The sequence below is a fragment of the Cryptotermes secundus genome, unplaced genomic scaffold (genome assembly GCF_002891405.2).
Source record: "Cryptotermes secundus unplaced genomic scaffold, Csec_1.0 scaffold250, whole genome shotgun sequence".
Taxonomy (NCBI): domain Eukaryota; kingdom Metazoa; phylum Arthropoda; class Insecta; order Blattodea; family Kalotermitidae; genus Cryptotermes; species Cryptotermes secundus.
In genome coordinates, this window is record NW_019738873.1 from 1,065,893 (window position 1) to 1,082,151 (window position 16,259).

Consider the following 16,259-nt stretch of genomic DNA (forward strand, 5'->3'; position numbering starts at 1 on the left):
CACTGTAAGTTGGTTTTCTACGCAGTCTGCAATTGTGCTGGATTTATCAATTGGATTAAATATGGGACCTAAGGGACCATGTACTGCAGATGGTGCCTTGGTCCACCTCTTTTTATGAGGAATTTTGCAATAAGCCATATTGCTTGAGATGTGACTTCACAGTTTACCAACTTCGTTTCCCATTACGTGCTCTTTTCGGGACCATTCCCCTGATACAGGGAGTGACCCATTTTACTGCAATTGTGCATGCTAGAACTCTGGTTTCTTGTCATAATGTGCTGAGCTTTATTTTTTGCTTCAATAAATGATATATGCCAGGTATTTTTCATTTTGGTCTAAAGTTGTAGTTTTTCTATTCGATAGCCTGTTTCGGCCCCCGTCTCAGGTCGGACACAACAGAAAATACCGCTTCCAACAGTTCTATTGTTGAGAATCCCCATCTGCTGCCAAGGAGAAGTGTTTATCAAGCCGTTGCCTAACAATGGCCATCCCCTCTGGTCATACCACAGTTCTGGCTTTGAGCCATCATGTCACAATACTTATAGGCTTAAAATGGAATGAGTCTGTTCCATCCTTCGCAAATGTATTTTCCACTTGCAATTTTTTCACATCAAGGGAAAATATCCAACTCATTTCATAACCTCTTTCCTTAACTTATCTGTTCTACTGCAACCTTTGACAGTTCTTACATATTTAATTTCTGCTACTTGGATTCTATTTAGTCTCTTCAGTGTCCATATGCTGCTAACATATAAAAGCACTGGGGATGCCATAACCTTAAAAAAATTTCAATTTATCTGATTTGTTTCATTCTGGTCCATCACACTAACAATATCATGAAAAGTTAAACAGTTCTGTCTAGTGTGCCCGGTAAAGATTTTCTTATTTCAATTATTTATGCCCTTACATGTTTCAGTCTTCAGAGACCATCATCAGAGGGACACCTTTACATCAATACAGTTGGAAGTTACTATTACAATATATGTTCTAAACGTTAAAAATATATACATATAATATTAATACTATACAATTGGGTATAAAATCTAAAGTTTTTACAACTACAGCGGCTGTTCCAATACATTAAAATATTTCTGATCGGTTTGTTAAGATTTTATTGGAATTTATAAAACAAGTAGGTTCGTGTCTTCTTTCTTTTTATTTCTCTTGACAGGGACCAAACGTGTGCCACCTTGTCATTCTCGAGAAGACGGTTCTTTGATGTTGTCCTGTGTGTTTGTGGCGCGCCACAAAGAAAGAGACCACTGGGAAGACCAAGGCATAGGTGGGTGGACAATATTAAAATGGATCTTAGAGAGAGAGGATGGGATAGTATGGATTGGATTGATATGGTTCAGGATAGGGACCAGTGGAGGGCTCTTGTGAACATGGTAATGAACCTTTGTGTTCCATAAAATGCTGGGAAATTCTTGAGTGGCTGCACAACTGGCAGCTTCTCAAGAAGGGCTCAGCTCCATAAGTAAGTAATTAGTTCAGTCCATTATGTCAGTGACATACTTCAGCCCTTTTTGAGAGCTTTACGGGAGCAGAAAAACATATGGTTGACTTAGGCAAGATGTTGTTAAGAATTCTGTAATATTGGCTAATGATAAGCAACTGTATAGAATAAGCTACATTTTTAAGAAGTTTATACCATAATCATTAATATATTTCAATAATAATACAGATGGACATGTTCTGTATCAATGAATTTTGATCTACAGGATAAAATTAAAAATGAATGACTGAAATGAACACACACTGCTAATCATTACATTAATGCTTTAAATGAAATGTTCGAAGACAAACTCGTAAGTTACTGATTGTGGCTTCATACTGTTCTGTTTTGCAATATAAAGTCACTTTGTAATACATAAAACCATGCCCCCATGGTTATTTCGCATGACATATTCGTGTAGGTTAACTTAAGCAGTGACACTTCTGATATTTATTCTGTAGGTGGCCAGCTCGAATCTCTCCTGGATTATCTGCTATTCTGACAGGTTCTTCGTGGCTTTCCTCAGTCCTCTTGGCTAATGCCGCGACAGTACCTAAGGCTAGGCCACGACAGTTATCTTCAACATTCTTTCAAAACCATTACTTATTAAACCTCACTGTCATTGGAGGCCATATGGTCTGAGGCAGTGATAGCACCGTCAAATAAACCACAAATAAAAATAAAACATTTGACAAACGCGTATGCTCACTAACCCACACGTGATTCTCATCACATACAATTCTATTATTTTATACTATCAGCTAGAAACATTATTCATAAATGCTTTATATGCCTTCTTTAGATTAATGATACTAGGTTACTTACTGTGTGTTCCGTCTTCCAGTCTATCATAATCCCATTCTACTCCCGCCAACATTGTTACATTTCTCCCGAATATACTTAAATCACTTTAAACTATTAAGGATACATTTAACCTGTACAAAAATATTCCCCCAAACATCACACGCGTGACTTGAGTGAGGTGGCGGTGAGTGAGGGGAGTGAGGGTATGTATTGGTTAACAAATGATAATTACAACTTACATTCTTACCGATTGAGTTCTTGGTTGTGGCTGCCAAATAAGTGTCACTACAGTATAAATATTTGTAGATGACAGTATAATGTATAAAAATAGAAGAAAAAGAATTTATACGAATGTGCAACAGAAGGCAGTATGGGCATTGCGTAGGCCTTTTTTGTATGTATTTACAATTGTTTTTTCTACAATAAAAAAAAGGAAAAAGAAAGATTACAACACTCTCTGATCTTGCCCTTCTTGTTACCGAGCTTGATATGTATTAATCCGTGGTAGTCCTGGCCGGTGTTAGCAAGTTACCGGGCAGTAGTAAATGGCGGTGTTGGCAATGTTGGAAGTGAATATTTTCGTATAATGGGGACTCAAAAGCCGGTTGAGTGGGTGTCGGCCTTAATAACACGATTCGAAGAGCAGGTACTGTGCTAGTTTAGGAAATATGTCATATGTTGGTTGAAGAGTGTACTCTCAGTTTCCATGAGGGATGCCATAAAAGAAATCAATACTTTGCAGCTAGTTTTGTGAATGGGCATGGTGAACCGACGTGGAGGGGGAGATTAGAAACTGCGAATGAGTGGTTGATATGAACGGGTGCTATTTCATTTCGGACTCAGAGATTCTTTCATATTTGTATTTATGTGCAGGTTTCTTATTGATAGGCAACGACATAGTGCCTTTTTGCTTACACTAATGTCATTACATTAGATTTGTTCAAATGTCATTTCTCCTTGTTCGTAATGGACTGTACTAGAAGTGCAATTATGATTGCCTCAGAAATTATTGGATAAAAAGGTAATGTTGTTTTTGTTTTTAACGAATTAAGCACTATGTCATGAAGACCTATGGGGGAGTGGATGTATAGATCCACGTTTTCTTGACCTCATGACTAATTGTAGGTTAGTGGTCAGCTTCACACCCCGGCCCCTTTACCCTCGGGGAAAGAGCCCCTGGTACCCATTGGATAGGAGGTTGGGTGGGCCCCAGAGCCAGTCTGGATGACGTGGAGAAGAGAAAATTTTAGACCTTACCAGGACTTGAACTCTGACCTCCTCGCTGTCCAGCCAAACCCAATCAGTATACCGACTGCGTTATCCCAGCCCCCATTGAAATTATGGGATAACCTAATTGAAAACTGACAAAGGTAATCTTAATGCATATAATAAGGCACATATTCTGAAAATATTTTTATTTTCTTCAAATAAAAATGTTTGAAATACTTTTTTTTTCATCAGTTTTTTTGAAATGTGCCCAAAGTTAGTTGAATTTTGAAACCAAAAGATTTTTGAAACTTGAAAGACCTAAAATTACTTGTAGTACATGTAGTAACATTCAGTTGTTACACTTATAAGCATAGTTCTTTCTGTACCACTGTAAAACCAAAGAACTCTCTTTGGCTTAAGATCCAAGGTTATGTAGTGGTCCTACAACAAAACCAAAGGGAAGAGTAAAGGTAAAAGTAAAGTTCCCATGCTTAACTAATTAAGCACAAGCCATGAAAGTGTAAGGGTGAATGAATGTGTAGATCCACATTTTCTTGACCTCGGCACTAGTTGGAGGTGAGTGGTCAGCTTCACACCCTGGTCGCTTTACCCCCGGGGAAAGAGGTCCTGGTACCCAGACTGACTATTAATGCAACTTAACTGCAGTGACAAGATCAGACCACCTGATGGCACACGTTTATCGGCGCTAATGACTCATTCTGCTATTGGCTGTTACAGCAGCAATCTGTGAGGAATGTTGGGCCCGGTCAGCGGTGTTGCTAAGTTTCCTCCTTCACTGATCACACTGTATAATCTAAACATGTCTCATTACCATGGTTTCTATAGAACATATGAATATTGTGTGTTGATCATCACCAGAATCCTAGTGCTTTCCTTGAGGAAGTGATGGGGAAAGAAGTTGGTTTAGACTTGAACCCATGCATGAAATAGAAAAATTAACAGTTTTATTATGGTTGTCTTTATGTTTCTTTTTACCCTTGTGGGAGAAACCGCGGGACAAATGCACAGAGGGAGATTTGGCTGTTATTCATGTAGATTCATGTTTCCCAGCCTGTATCTGGATCTATTTTTGAATTTGAAATAAATTGAATTGAATAACTTTTTTTTTTGTATAGTAGACCTTTTTGTAGTTATACTATAGATGACATCTAACATGGAGTTATACCTGGTATTGTGTTTTCCTTTCAGTTGCCATGTTGTACAGGACCACAGAATACTCGTTCCCGTGTAAATGAAGAGCAAAACAAGAAATGCTTAATTCAAATCAGCCGTCACCGTTTTTCACTTGTCATTTCTGGTCTCACAAAAATATTACAGCGTGTTAATGAAATGGTAAGGAACTTATACATTTTATTAATTTTGTTTAATAGAAATATCTTCTAAAATGATAATACATGTTGTTTTTAATGTGTGTATGTGCTGTTTCCTTTCCATACTTATTTGTGAAAATTGCAATAAAATCAACATATATGCAGGTACAGAGTGAGCATGAAATAGTTCTGCAACTCTGAAAACATGTACAAATTTAGTATCATATAATTAATTATATGTAACTTCACTACAGTCCACTGTAAGCTTAGTGACTATAAGTGCTTTTCAGCATTTCTGTCAGCTGTGAATTGGGAAAAATGCCATCACTATTCAACTGTTCAGTCTCTTCTCACACTTGACAAGTATCAGTAGTGGTCTGTTCGACTAAATGTCAGGGTCAGGCCTGCACAGATTTAGCATAAATCTGTGAGCCGCCTTCAAGAACTAAGAGCCAGAATAAAAGAAGAATATCCCCAATGAGAAATTTGCTGATTTTTATTAATGAAAGGGGAATTGAAACTTCTGAATGAAAATAGCCATTTCCTTTCATGCTTGGGATAAAATCCAGTATACCGTTGCTAGGACATGTGGAGAAGAAGGGAATTGGGATGGGCAAATAGAAGGGATGGGAAAGGAAAGGGCAGAAGAAATTATTTTGCTCACAATCTTTAAAGGGTTATGCATTAGTTATAACATAATAGGAAGACAACTATAAGCACCATCATGAAAATTTTATACAGCCTGTCACTTGGGGTTTGTGTGGACCTTGTGCAGACTGATTTTATAGCTAGACATTAGCACAGCAATAGTAAATGGTGGCTGGGACTCAAGAAGAGACTGGCTACAAAAGTACGTATTGTAATTAGCGGTTAGTGACTGCTCATCTGATGTTTCCAGTGATATCAATATTTGACAGGACATAATGATTTCTCATTTGGTGTGTTCTAAATTTAAAATAATGTAGTACAATAATTTTTCCCTTTAAATTACTGAGCACTAGATTATCTCTAACAGTGTTATAGACATTTAGTTAAATCCCAGGGTTTATTGGTACCATAAACTGCTGATCAAACATTCACAGTATCTGCACTTTTTCCCCTTGCTTGTTTCCTTATCCTGTAGCTTTTCAGTAACACAGGTGAGGAATTTATTTTAAAAACATAACTGCATGGTAATGTATCTACCCATTCTTCCTGGTTTATTTCCTATTTTATGAAATAAGCAAATGAGATTTACTAACTGGAAATAAGTGAACCTGAGCCTGAACTCAGAAATGCTAAAGAATCAATCTAGATTTTTTCTTCTGGACTGTGACACTATGTAGACTCGTAAGTGGTTATCAGCATTTTGGAGGAACTTCCTATCTCCATCTGTAAGCCTGTATGGTGTGATAACCCAGAAGACAACCATCTCACTGCTTCAAAATCCTCATCTCTGAGTAATCTTGCATGGAAATAATGAATATGTTTTAAACTTGCATTGTTTTTGTTTCAGTTTCTTTCTGTGGTGTCAGGACCACGACCTCATGGACCTGATATGGAACGCAACTGTTATGAGTCTTTACTCATTGTTTTGGACACATTAGAGAAGTGTCTCAGCAACCAACCCAAAGATGCGGCACGATTTGATGAAGCAATGAATGTAAAACTTTTATTGCGGGAGATTTGTCAATTTATTGGTTAGTGAAGTTTTATGTGAAAGAGAGTAGAGGGAATACAAAGTGTACCAGAAGTAATATACAGGTTGTATGTTTTATGATGAAGGCCATCGTTGTAATGTAAAATTGGTATTTTATCTTGTTATAAGGTTTGTTTTTCAGTATCAGATGGAATAAAATGTACAAGATATGAAAAGGTTGTCCCTGTAGTGTACCATAATAAGGTGTGAGACAGGATGTATAGAAAAGCTGAGTTAAATAGAAATTTTAAACAGTCCAGGAAAGAAAGACCGATATACTTCCGTTTTACTTTTTATGAAGCAAAACAGTTCACCCAGTCAAGGGGCTGTACACGCATTTTTCTTCTTCCATCAACTCCAGACAAGCTCTTTGCCCAGCCAGTCTCTTGTGCAGTGTGTACCAGAAATCAAATGGTTGAAGCATGAAGCTCTTTACCCAAGGGCTAAACATTGTGATACTTCACCTCTATCCTTTCATGGCATGGCGCTTATGCACTTTACCTTTTTTATTGTTACTGCTTGATGAAATATATAAAAGAAATGAGTAGGATTCACTGTTAAGACTGTCTATGTTATGAGAATACTGGTTTATTTGGTTAATAGATCAGTGGTTAGTACTAAGCACATACACAAACTTTCTTTTCTCTAAACAGTAATGCTATGAAAATACACCAAATGAAGCAATGGATATGAACACTAAGCTGAGGAAAATTTTAATTGGATTGAATTTACACTGAGGTGATTGATTTGTGGATCGATTGAGGTTCCACATCATTTGCCAAGATACCCTAAATGTCTTATTTTAATCCAGCTCAGATGATAGTTTCATAATGAAACAAAATTATATAAAATTAAAATGCAGTTTGTGTTTCTGAATGATGGGTTCATACACCAGAATTAGATAAAATTGTTCATTTCCATTGAGAAGTGTATGCTGTTTATTGAAAGTTGTTTTTCTGTTTCCTTTATGATCCATAATTTTCTCTAATTGTGGAGTTCTTTGATAGATTACTGCTACTGTCATTTCAGTACTGATTGATATGTGGCTGTTAATTTGTAAAATTATAGTTTTTATTATGTTATGTTTTCAACAGTGTCCATTATTATAATTCCAAGTTAGATTTTTAAGCAAGGTATTGCACTGTGATTTATGTTGTTATTTTGTTTGCAGATGTCCCAAATGACAATCCAACAGTGCTTCAGCTTAAAAATTTGGCATCTAGAGTTTTATTTGCACTGAGCTTGAATTTCTTCAATGCAGTTTTTAACAGGATATCGGGAAGGTTAGTAAGGTAACATGACTTAAAACAAACGAAGACTAGTTAACATTTTCAGGTAATAAAAGTGACCTGTTCCTATAGATTACAGGAGCTGAGTGCCTGCAATGAAGAAAATCCAGACTGTAGTGATATAGAGTTGATTCAACATATTAATGTGGATGTAGACAGACTAATTCGATTACTTAATGGTTAGTATCTTTCTTGCATAATTAATTTTGTTTTATCTGTAAAATGAGTGCTTCTAACTAAATTAAAACATTTTGAGACAATGAAATTTAGAGTATTGCTTCAAATAAGATAATGTTCTTTTTTTTTATTGCTAGTTGGGTGGGACTAAGTCCCTTGTACTGTGGCCACTTCCAGCCTACTGTACTCGTACCAGCCCCAGATGATACATGAAGGTGATTGTGGAGCAGTTGGTGGAATGAAGATTGGCAGGGGAAACCGAAGTACTCGGAGAAAACCTGTCTCAGCGCAGATCATCTGTATACTTGCATTGTTATCTTCCAGTTTACAGCTGCAGAAGTGCTTTAGTTAACTGTAAATTTACAGCATGATCATGTTACAGATTTGTTCTTTGTAGCAGTTTAATTGTTAGGTGGCCTCTGATAGAGGGAGGTAGAAAATGTGTATAAATAAATGCCAAGGATGTCTGACGATATGAAATCCTTTGTTATTTCTGTAGATGCTTATATTGATATTGAATCATTTTATCAGTTTAGAGCATTTTAAATTGCTCATGTACCAAATTAAACTCAGCTCTGAACCTTGTATATTACCTGTTGTGTTTAAAATTGCCGTTCTTAATTACAGCTATAGCAGGGTGTGTTTAAAATTGAAACTTTGCTTAAAATGATAGTATCCGGTTTTCAATATGGCGTACTACTTTCATATTCACATACATTAACACAACTATCATGGTGGCTATTCATGTTAGATTTTTCAGTGCTTCTGAATAAATGTGAAAATTGTTTTGATCTATTAATATTAAGTGATATCCCAGTTAATACTGTGTCTCTTCAGGATATATGGCGTTATTCTTGTACGTAATGACTTTGCTGTGTGTGTCCAGCCATTCTCTTGTGATGTTAAGCCATGGTCTTGGAAAAAGGAATGGTTAATTTCTATGCTTATTTACAAATACCCTTTTCCTTTAGCTCTGCTTCACTTATGATCAATCAAACCTTTGGCATGTAGATGCTTGTAAATTTTTTTCTTGTACTTTTATTAGAATCTATTCAGAAGTTCAGATTGCTGAAAAAGTCTGCACATCTTGTGCTTATCACTTCATTGGAGAAAGCTATCTGGAACTGGATGGATACGTATCCTCATGAATTTGCAGACTTACAGGTATTTAATAGTGTATCTGTGTGTGCCATTATTCCTTATTGTGCGGTTATGTTATAACTTCCCTTGTGTAATGTGTAAAGTGTAGGAAAGTTAGCTATGTAGTTACTAAATTGTAGGTTTATAATCAGTACTTAATCTTTTATGTAAGATGCGTGTTGCAAGCTTGAATAAAGGCTGTGTTTTATTTTTCTTTATTAAAGAAAAGACATAATGAGGAGTTAGCCAAGTGCTGTGAGGGTCTGTTTGACATCTTGGATAGCTTTGCTGATAACAAGAAAGGAAGAGCTGCAGTGTGGCCACTTCAGATGATGCTTCTCATTCTCTCGCCTGTAAGCATCATGCTCTTTGTCTGATTTATGTCTGTGGGATTTGATTTTAGGAAACTATTTGGAAGTATACAAAAGGATATCGTTGTGAGAAAAATTGCATGAAACAGACTGGGATATAGCGCTTCAGAGAAGATGTGTAGACAAAGGAATCATTTAACAGAATATTTGTTTGCCATATTTCCTTGGTGAGAAGATGGTGGTGAATACACACATCACTTTGTTACCATCATGTTCATGAATGAATTTTACCATGTGAAACTGTTGTATCTGCTGTGATATTAATGTTTATGTAAATGCCCTTGCTCTGGTCTCCATCACCTATTGCATGCGCTTAATTCGATTAAGTATATATGGTAGATTAAATCCTTCATAATGGCAAAATGATGTTAATATTATTTGACATTGAGTAATAATGCTGTGCAGTGATACAGAAATGTTCAGCCATTAAATTGTTGGCTGTATAACATGATCAGATGAAAATTAAAATTGTTTACTTCTTTAACAATGCAAGTACTTGAGCACTTGTTTACTGTTATAGACATTTATGTTATAGTACATAGTACATAGCTTGCTTATGTTCTTTTGGCTCTGTTCTTTATTAATACAATTTTGTATAGCTTGCAATATAGCTAATGGAATTAGAATTAGATACAAAAAGCTGCGTGAATGTGTATGTGTTTATCCCTGTCCTTTCTTTAATATATTTCAACAGAATCAAATAGTATACCAGTGGTCTAAAGGGATGATCTTTTGTGCTGATAAGAAAAATTAATCACGGATAATATTTTTAAGTTTTCTTGGTAGTTTTCAGGTACTGTTGTTGACTTATTGTCATTCCAGTTAGGCCATGCACAAGAATTTCTGCTAGGTCTCCATTTAGTGAGGGCTATAACTTGAAAATTGTCAGCAATGAAAAAGTTTAGCTGAGAAAACTGGTTCAAGGTATAATCCTTGTGACTCATATTCAAGAGGTGCCTGGATCAAATCTTGACCACCACAACTACTGTCTTTACTGAATTTTTTCATGATTTTGATCAGTCTCTCCAAGAAATGACACGATAATACCTTAAAATAGGCCACAACTGCTTCCTTCCAGTTCATTATTTACTGTCATCCTGTCATTCAACACTATAGTGTCATTTTCTGGCAGTATTGTTAAGTAAAACTACAGATACAAGTACAGATATAAAAATGTTTTATGATAAGGCCTTGGATCAATAGTTAAATGCTTTTGCTTTGGATCTGGGAGGTCATAGCTTTGATTACTGAGGTCATCTATTCTGAATCAAGGTTGTATTCTATGCTTGTAATTATCATCAGATAAGTAATGGGTTAATAGTACCTTAATACTTGGCTGTATGTAATGTACATAGTTGAGTATGATAATCTGAGTGGTGGTCTCTGCTTTATTGCTCTGATGATTATATTGAGTGAGTGGACAGGTTCTGCCAGTCTGCCATTGTCTGATCTGGATGATGCTTAGGGACTGGTATTCTGTTAACTCACATAATCAGTAAGAAGTTGTGCAGACATGTAAACATTTGTTTCTTTGATTTCCCAATTGTATGCTTTTTTTATCATAGGCACTTAGGTCTCTTTTAGTTCATTTTCTTTGAACATCTTACAGCTTATGTTTTAAGTTTTAAAAACTTTATTACTTTTCTGAATAGTGATTGTGATAGACCTTTTATAGTTATGAGGTTCAAATCGCCATATTCTCTGCTTTCTTAAAGAGGTTTTCTCTCTTCTGTAACCTCTCTCAAGGGCATCTGGCCACAGTCCTAGTTATGTGAATCATTCAGGCCGTGCCATAGCTCAAGCGGTTAGTTGCTGGCTTCCCACCGCGGTGGCCCGGGTTCGATCCCGGGTCTGGTCAAGTGAGATTTGTGGTGGACAAAGTTGCACTGGAGCAGGTTTTCTCCGAGTACTTCAGTTTCCCCTGCCAATCTTCATTCCACCAATTGCTCCACAGTCACCCTCACCTATCATCTTGGGCTGGTACAATAGGCCAGAAGTGGCCGCAGTACAAGGGACTTAGTCCCACCCCACTAGCAATAAAAAAAATATGTGAATCATTTAATATCACATTTTTAATAAATTTCGTGTTTGATTCTTTTGAATTCTTCATTTGTAGCTTATTAAGATTTCAATACGTCTACTGAGCCTTCTAAAAGCTGTGGTGTCTGTAACCTGAGATCAATTTCTTGTGGTCTGCTTATATTGGTGAGAATAGGCAAATTAGTGACGGACGTCTTGTAAGGAAGTAGTGCAGTACTTCTCATAGTTTGTGTACCAGATTTGGAGCTGAACCTTTGTCATGCTCTCACACTGTCCAACTACTGACATATTTCTGACTGGCTGGATGGTTGGCTCTAGAAAGTTCTGGAGGAGATAGTGAATGCAGACTCTGGGGCACCTTGTTCACCACGTCATTCTAAGAAGAAGCAGTTCATTGACTCAGTGAAACGAGCCATGCACGGAACTAGCAAACAGCTGACCGAAGCAGCTGCAGTTACCTGTGTCAAACTGTGTAAAGCTTCTACTTACATCAGTAACCTGGACTCCAACAACGTAGCTTTCACCTTGGTGCAGAATATCATTAATGAACTCAAGGTGAGTATTTGTTCCTTATTTGCAGTGTGAAAATCAGGAACATCATACCTCATTTGCAGAAATGATCAATTTTATGTTTATGTTCAAGTTAATAATAGTAAACATTTGTAATTGCTATTTTAATGAGAATTTTGTTAACTCTTTGAAGACTTCTTTAAATGGCACCCTTTCTGCCCTTGCAGCTACATTTAAATGGTAACAAAGCACTGATGTTCCAATATGGTTACAAAAATATCTTGTTTTTAGATTTTTGTTCATATGTAAAGACAAAATGCACTCAGTGGTGAATAAAGGACTGTAGAAGTTCATAAAGCTGCCATCTGTTGATGACGAGAGAAACTACAGGCACAGTCTAAGGATGAAGTTGAAAACGTTAGGGGAAAATATTATGTAAAGTGACACTCTAGTGTCTGTTTAAATTGTAAGAGTTATTTGAATTTATTTACTCAACAACCATCAAGCTTTCAAATTTTTCAATCCATACTTAATGGACAGAAAATAAGTGAAAGACTCAGAATTGAGTTTGAAGTTAGATGCCATGTGGTAGGCAAAGTATGTGTCTGGAAATTTGGAGGTATTCATATTGCATTGAGCATAGATATGTATACTATGAAGAAATGTTATGATTTCTTTCACAGAATCTGCTCTTCAATCCAAGCAAACCATTCTCCCGTGGACAGAATTATGTTCTACATGATATTGACTTAATGATTGACTGTTTCGTATCATGTTTCCGTATCAAACCACACAACAATGAAGCACTCAAAGTATGTCTCAACCCCAACTCTTCGTTCCTATACCATTATGTTCTCATCAGCTCCTTGTACAGGTATGATGTATTTGGTGTTTACTGAACATGTTTGCTGAAGGAAGTAATATTTATGATCTTTATTTGAGAGGTGCCTGGCTTGGTGGCCAAGGCACTAATTGGACCTATTTAGGTTTTCTTAATTTTTGTGTCCTTTAGGCAAGTCCTGGGATAGTATCTGAAATTAGGCCACAACCAGGTTCTTCCACATCCTTTTCTATGTCGCTATTCACTGATATTCCTACCATTCAGCATTATGAAGCCTGAATAAGTTATGGCATCATTAAATAAAATATTGACAGATATGGTAAAAATTTAGCAATTTTGTCATGCACATAATGTCATTCATCTGAAATTCGTATTGTGAGAGCTGCAGTGTTGTGTACATTCTCTCTAGTGTGATAGTCATTATGGCATCATTTGATACATAAATCTTTGTTATCTGCACAGAATTGTGGTACTGTACAAACATATCACCATACATTAATTCCAAAGTGTGAAACAAGGATTCCTAGGAGTTTTGTGGATTTTATTACAATCAATCTAAATCATGAAGGAGGAATATGTTGCTTCCATCTTCATCAGAAAGAGGAGCTTGATCCTCTGCCATGAAGATGGAGGCAGCGTATTTCTCAGCAACGTCAGTAGACTTCTATCAGACTACTCAGTGTCACATCCCTGAAGTGTACCACTGTCAGACTCTAAATCAGTCTGTGGTAGTTTTATCTAATGCCTTGATTTTGAGTAATCTTCCTTCTTTAATTTTTAGTACTATATAGAGACATCACTGGTCATGGTAGCCGAGCAGTCTAAGGCATATCCTGGCTTTGCTCGCTTGGAAGCTGGGATTGTGGGTTCGAATCCCACACAAGGCATGAATGTTTGATATTTGTATGTGTTTATTCTGTGTTTGTGTTGTCCTATGTTTACGTACATGCCTTGTGACGAGCTGATCACTTGTCCAAGGCGTCCTACTGTCTGTAAAATGATCATGAAACTGAAAATCAGAGGCCAGGGCTGAAGGGGGCTGTAGAGCCGGCAGTAAAAAATAGAGAGACCTCATCTCTGTTACTTATAATCTGCTAACACATTGTAACATGTTTCGTTACTGAATACGCCATAGAGATCGTTAATTGGTTTATTCAACAATCTACAAGTAACGGCTACAATTACTTATCACAATATTATGGGTTTCCACACTTTACAAACCCTACAACCAAATCTCTTCACACTATCTTCAGGAGTCTTCACGTATTAATAACGCGGGAGCTATACAAGTCTCCCTGAATTACACACTCCAGATATAACTGTACTACAGCACTCACTAAGTCTCGAAAGCACACAATAAGTCTTCCGCTCGCTGACTTCTTAGTTATCGCACACGTGTCTGTAACTCATAACTTGCGAACTGAGAACTGTCTTCGTAGGCAGTGTAGGTCTCTTATAAACCTTCAGCCGGACGACGGGAAAACAACCACGTGGTAGGCATCACTGTTTATCCGCGTTGCCTAGGGACCAGCGCGCTGGGACTCGGCTCACTTCGGCTCCGCTTGCCACATCACCGTGGGGAGGGTGGCGGGGTGATGACTCGCCTATTACGAGAGCGCTACGTTACCGCCACGTCCTCCGTTGCGCAACATGTTACAATATCTTAGTGCATGTCTTCCTTTGTGGTCCATATATCAGAATGGGCAAGTAACATGTTTGTGTAACACAATTTCAGTCTTCTTTGACATTTCCCAGTTCAAGATGATGTGTTTAACAGCATGCTGAAATTTACTGTCTTCACAGAATCTCTGTAAAACACTTAATTTGATATTCTTAGCATTGATACTGTCACTTGTTAAGTGACTCTACTTGTATTTGGGATTCGGATTGGTAATTGGATTTGTTGCACTCTTGAAACTTGTAACTATGAGTAACTGTAACAGGTTCATGGATCTACACATCACTAGAGCTGCACTAAGTCTTCTCAATCTGCTGCGTCTTCACCGGTTGTCACCTGTTAACACTCCAACACTATAGATCCTCCAGCTTCCATGTTTTACCTCTCCAGTCCTTGCTGTCTTATCATCTGTCTCACAACTCAGCTAGCTGTTGCCTGGTTACAGTCTTCTAACAAAGGCTATTCCTTATATCTTTTGGCTCAAGAACTGCACTTCCAACTGCTGTCTCAAAACTGTTCTGCTCTGTCACTGGTGTCCTCCCTCAGACTAGAACTCTCTTGGACTGACTGCCTCCAATCACAGACTTTATTCAGACCCCTCTGTCGCCACACCTCTGCCATAATGGCAGCTGTTCTTCATTATATGGTATGGTCTCAGCAAGGACCACACAGAAAACATCATCAGCAGCAGCTCTTCTATTGTTGTATGATGTCACTGCTGTCACAGAGAGGTGTTTATTGTGCCATAGCCTAGCAATGAATGTGTTTGGAGAGCTGTTCCCTAGCAGTGGCTGCCTCTTCTGGCTTTCAGTAGACATGCCACAATTCTTTTGCTACCAAATATCTCATGTAAGCATCTTGTTTACCAAATATCTGTATATCAGCTTGTCATTTTACAGGTGTCTATGATCTCATATAAAATAAAAATTGAAGTCTGCAAGCATATCACTGAACTTTGATTTTTCAGTTCCATGACTGTACCAAAGGTTTGGTTAGATAAAAATAATTTTTTCTCTTATAGTTACAGTAAGTACTGTAACATGTTTCGTTACTGTAGACGCCGTAGAGATGGTTAATTGGTTTATTTAACAATCTACAAATAACGGCTACAATTAATTATCACAATATTACGGGTTTCCACTCTCTACAAACCCTACAACGAAGTCTCTTAACACGATCTTCACTTGTCTTCATGTACTAATAACGCGGGAGCTATACAAGTCTCCCTGAATTACACACTCCAGATATAACTGGTTATCACTGGTTATCGCACACGCGTCTGTAGCTCGTAACTTGCGAACTGAGAACTCGTTGGTAACGCACTGACTGGCTGACTGTCACAGTACAACTGACTGTGAATAGCCTTCGCTGTTCCTTATGTAGCCTTGATCGGACAATTGTCGTCTGGTCCGTGTTGCTAGCCACGCTGTCCGGAGTTGTTGACTGCTGCCTAGCAACCGCGATATCCCTCAGTGACGTCACCGCTGTTGATTCGCTTTGCATAGCTTCAAGGTCGCGGGGACTCGGCTTACTTCGGCTCCGCTCGTGATGTCACCGCGCGTTGAGCGTTGCATAGCTACCAGGATGCGGGGTAATTACTCGCCTATTACGCGAGCGCTACGTTACCGCTGGGGAGGTAGGGGTCAACATGTCACAGTACTATAAAAGTACCATCCTCTTTTGTATGTTGGCTGTA

The 16,259-nt window shown here is 37.6% G+C and overlaps 2 protein-coding genes across 5 annotated transcripts in view; one reads left to right on the forward strand and one right to left on the reverse strand.

The window, feature by feature from the left end:
- LOC111871126 (WASH complex subunit 4) overlaps nucleotides 1-2,501 on the reverse strand; it is a 32,890-nt gene extending 30,389 nt beyond the window's left edge. Inside the window, exon 1 of the mRNA XM_023863976.2 lies at nucleotides 2,321-2,501. Within this exon, the coding sequence (XP_023719744.1) occupies nucleotides 2,321-2,372 (52 nt within the window). The 5' untranslated portion in view covers nucleotides 2,373-2,501. The remainder of the gene's footprint in view (nucleotides 1-2,320) is intronic.
- A 306-nt stretch (nucleotides 2,502-2,807) lies between these two features.
- The window catches only part of LOC111871101 (neurofibromin), a 93,357-nt gene continuing 79,905 nt past the window's right edge, over nucleotides 2,808-16,259 (forward strand). For all 4 annotated transcript variants that reach the window (XM_023863899.2, XM_023863900.2, XM_023863901.2 and 1 more), the window contains exons 1-9: nucleotides 2,808-2,945; nucleotides 4,718-4,861; nucleotides 6,335-6,518; nucleotides 7,689-7,800; nucleotides 7,879-7,985; nucleotides 9,029-9,147; nucleotides 9,348-9,476; nucleotides 11,853-12,089; nucleotides 12,728-12,918. In XM_023863899.2, the coding sequence (XP_023719667.1) occupies nucleotides 2,886-2,945; nucleotides 4,718-4,861; nucleotides 6,335-6,518; nucleotides 7,689-7,800; nucleotides 7,879-7,985; nucleotides 9,029-9,147; nucleotides 9,348-9,476; nucleotides 11,853-12,089; nucleotides 12,728-12,918 (1,283 nt within the window). In that variant the 5' untranslated portion in view covers nucleotides 2,808-2,885. The remainder of the gene's footprint in view (nucleotides 2,946-4,717; nucleotides 4,862-6,334; nucleotides 6,519-7,688; nucleotides 7,801-7,878; nucleotides 7,986-9,028; nucleotides 9,148-9,347; nucleotides 9,477-11,852; nucleotides 12,090-12,727; nucleotides 12,919-16,259) is intronic.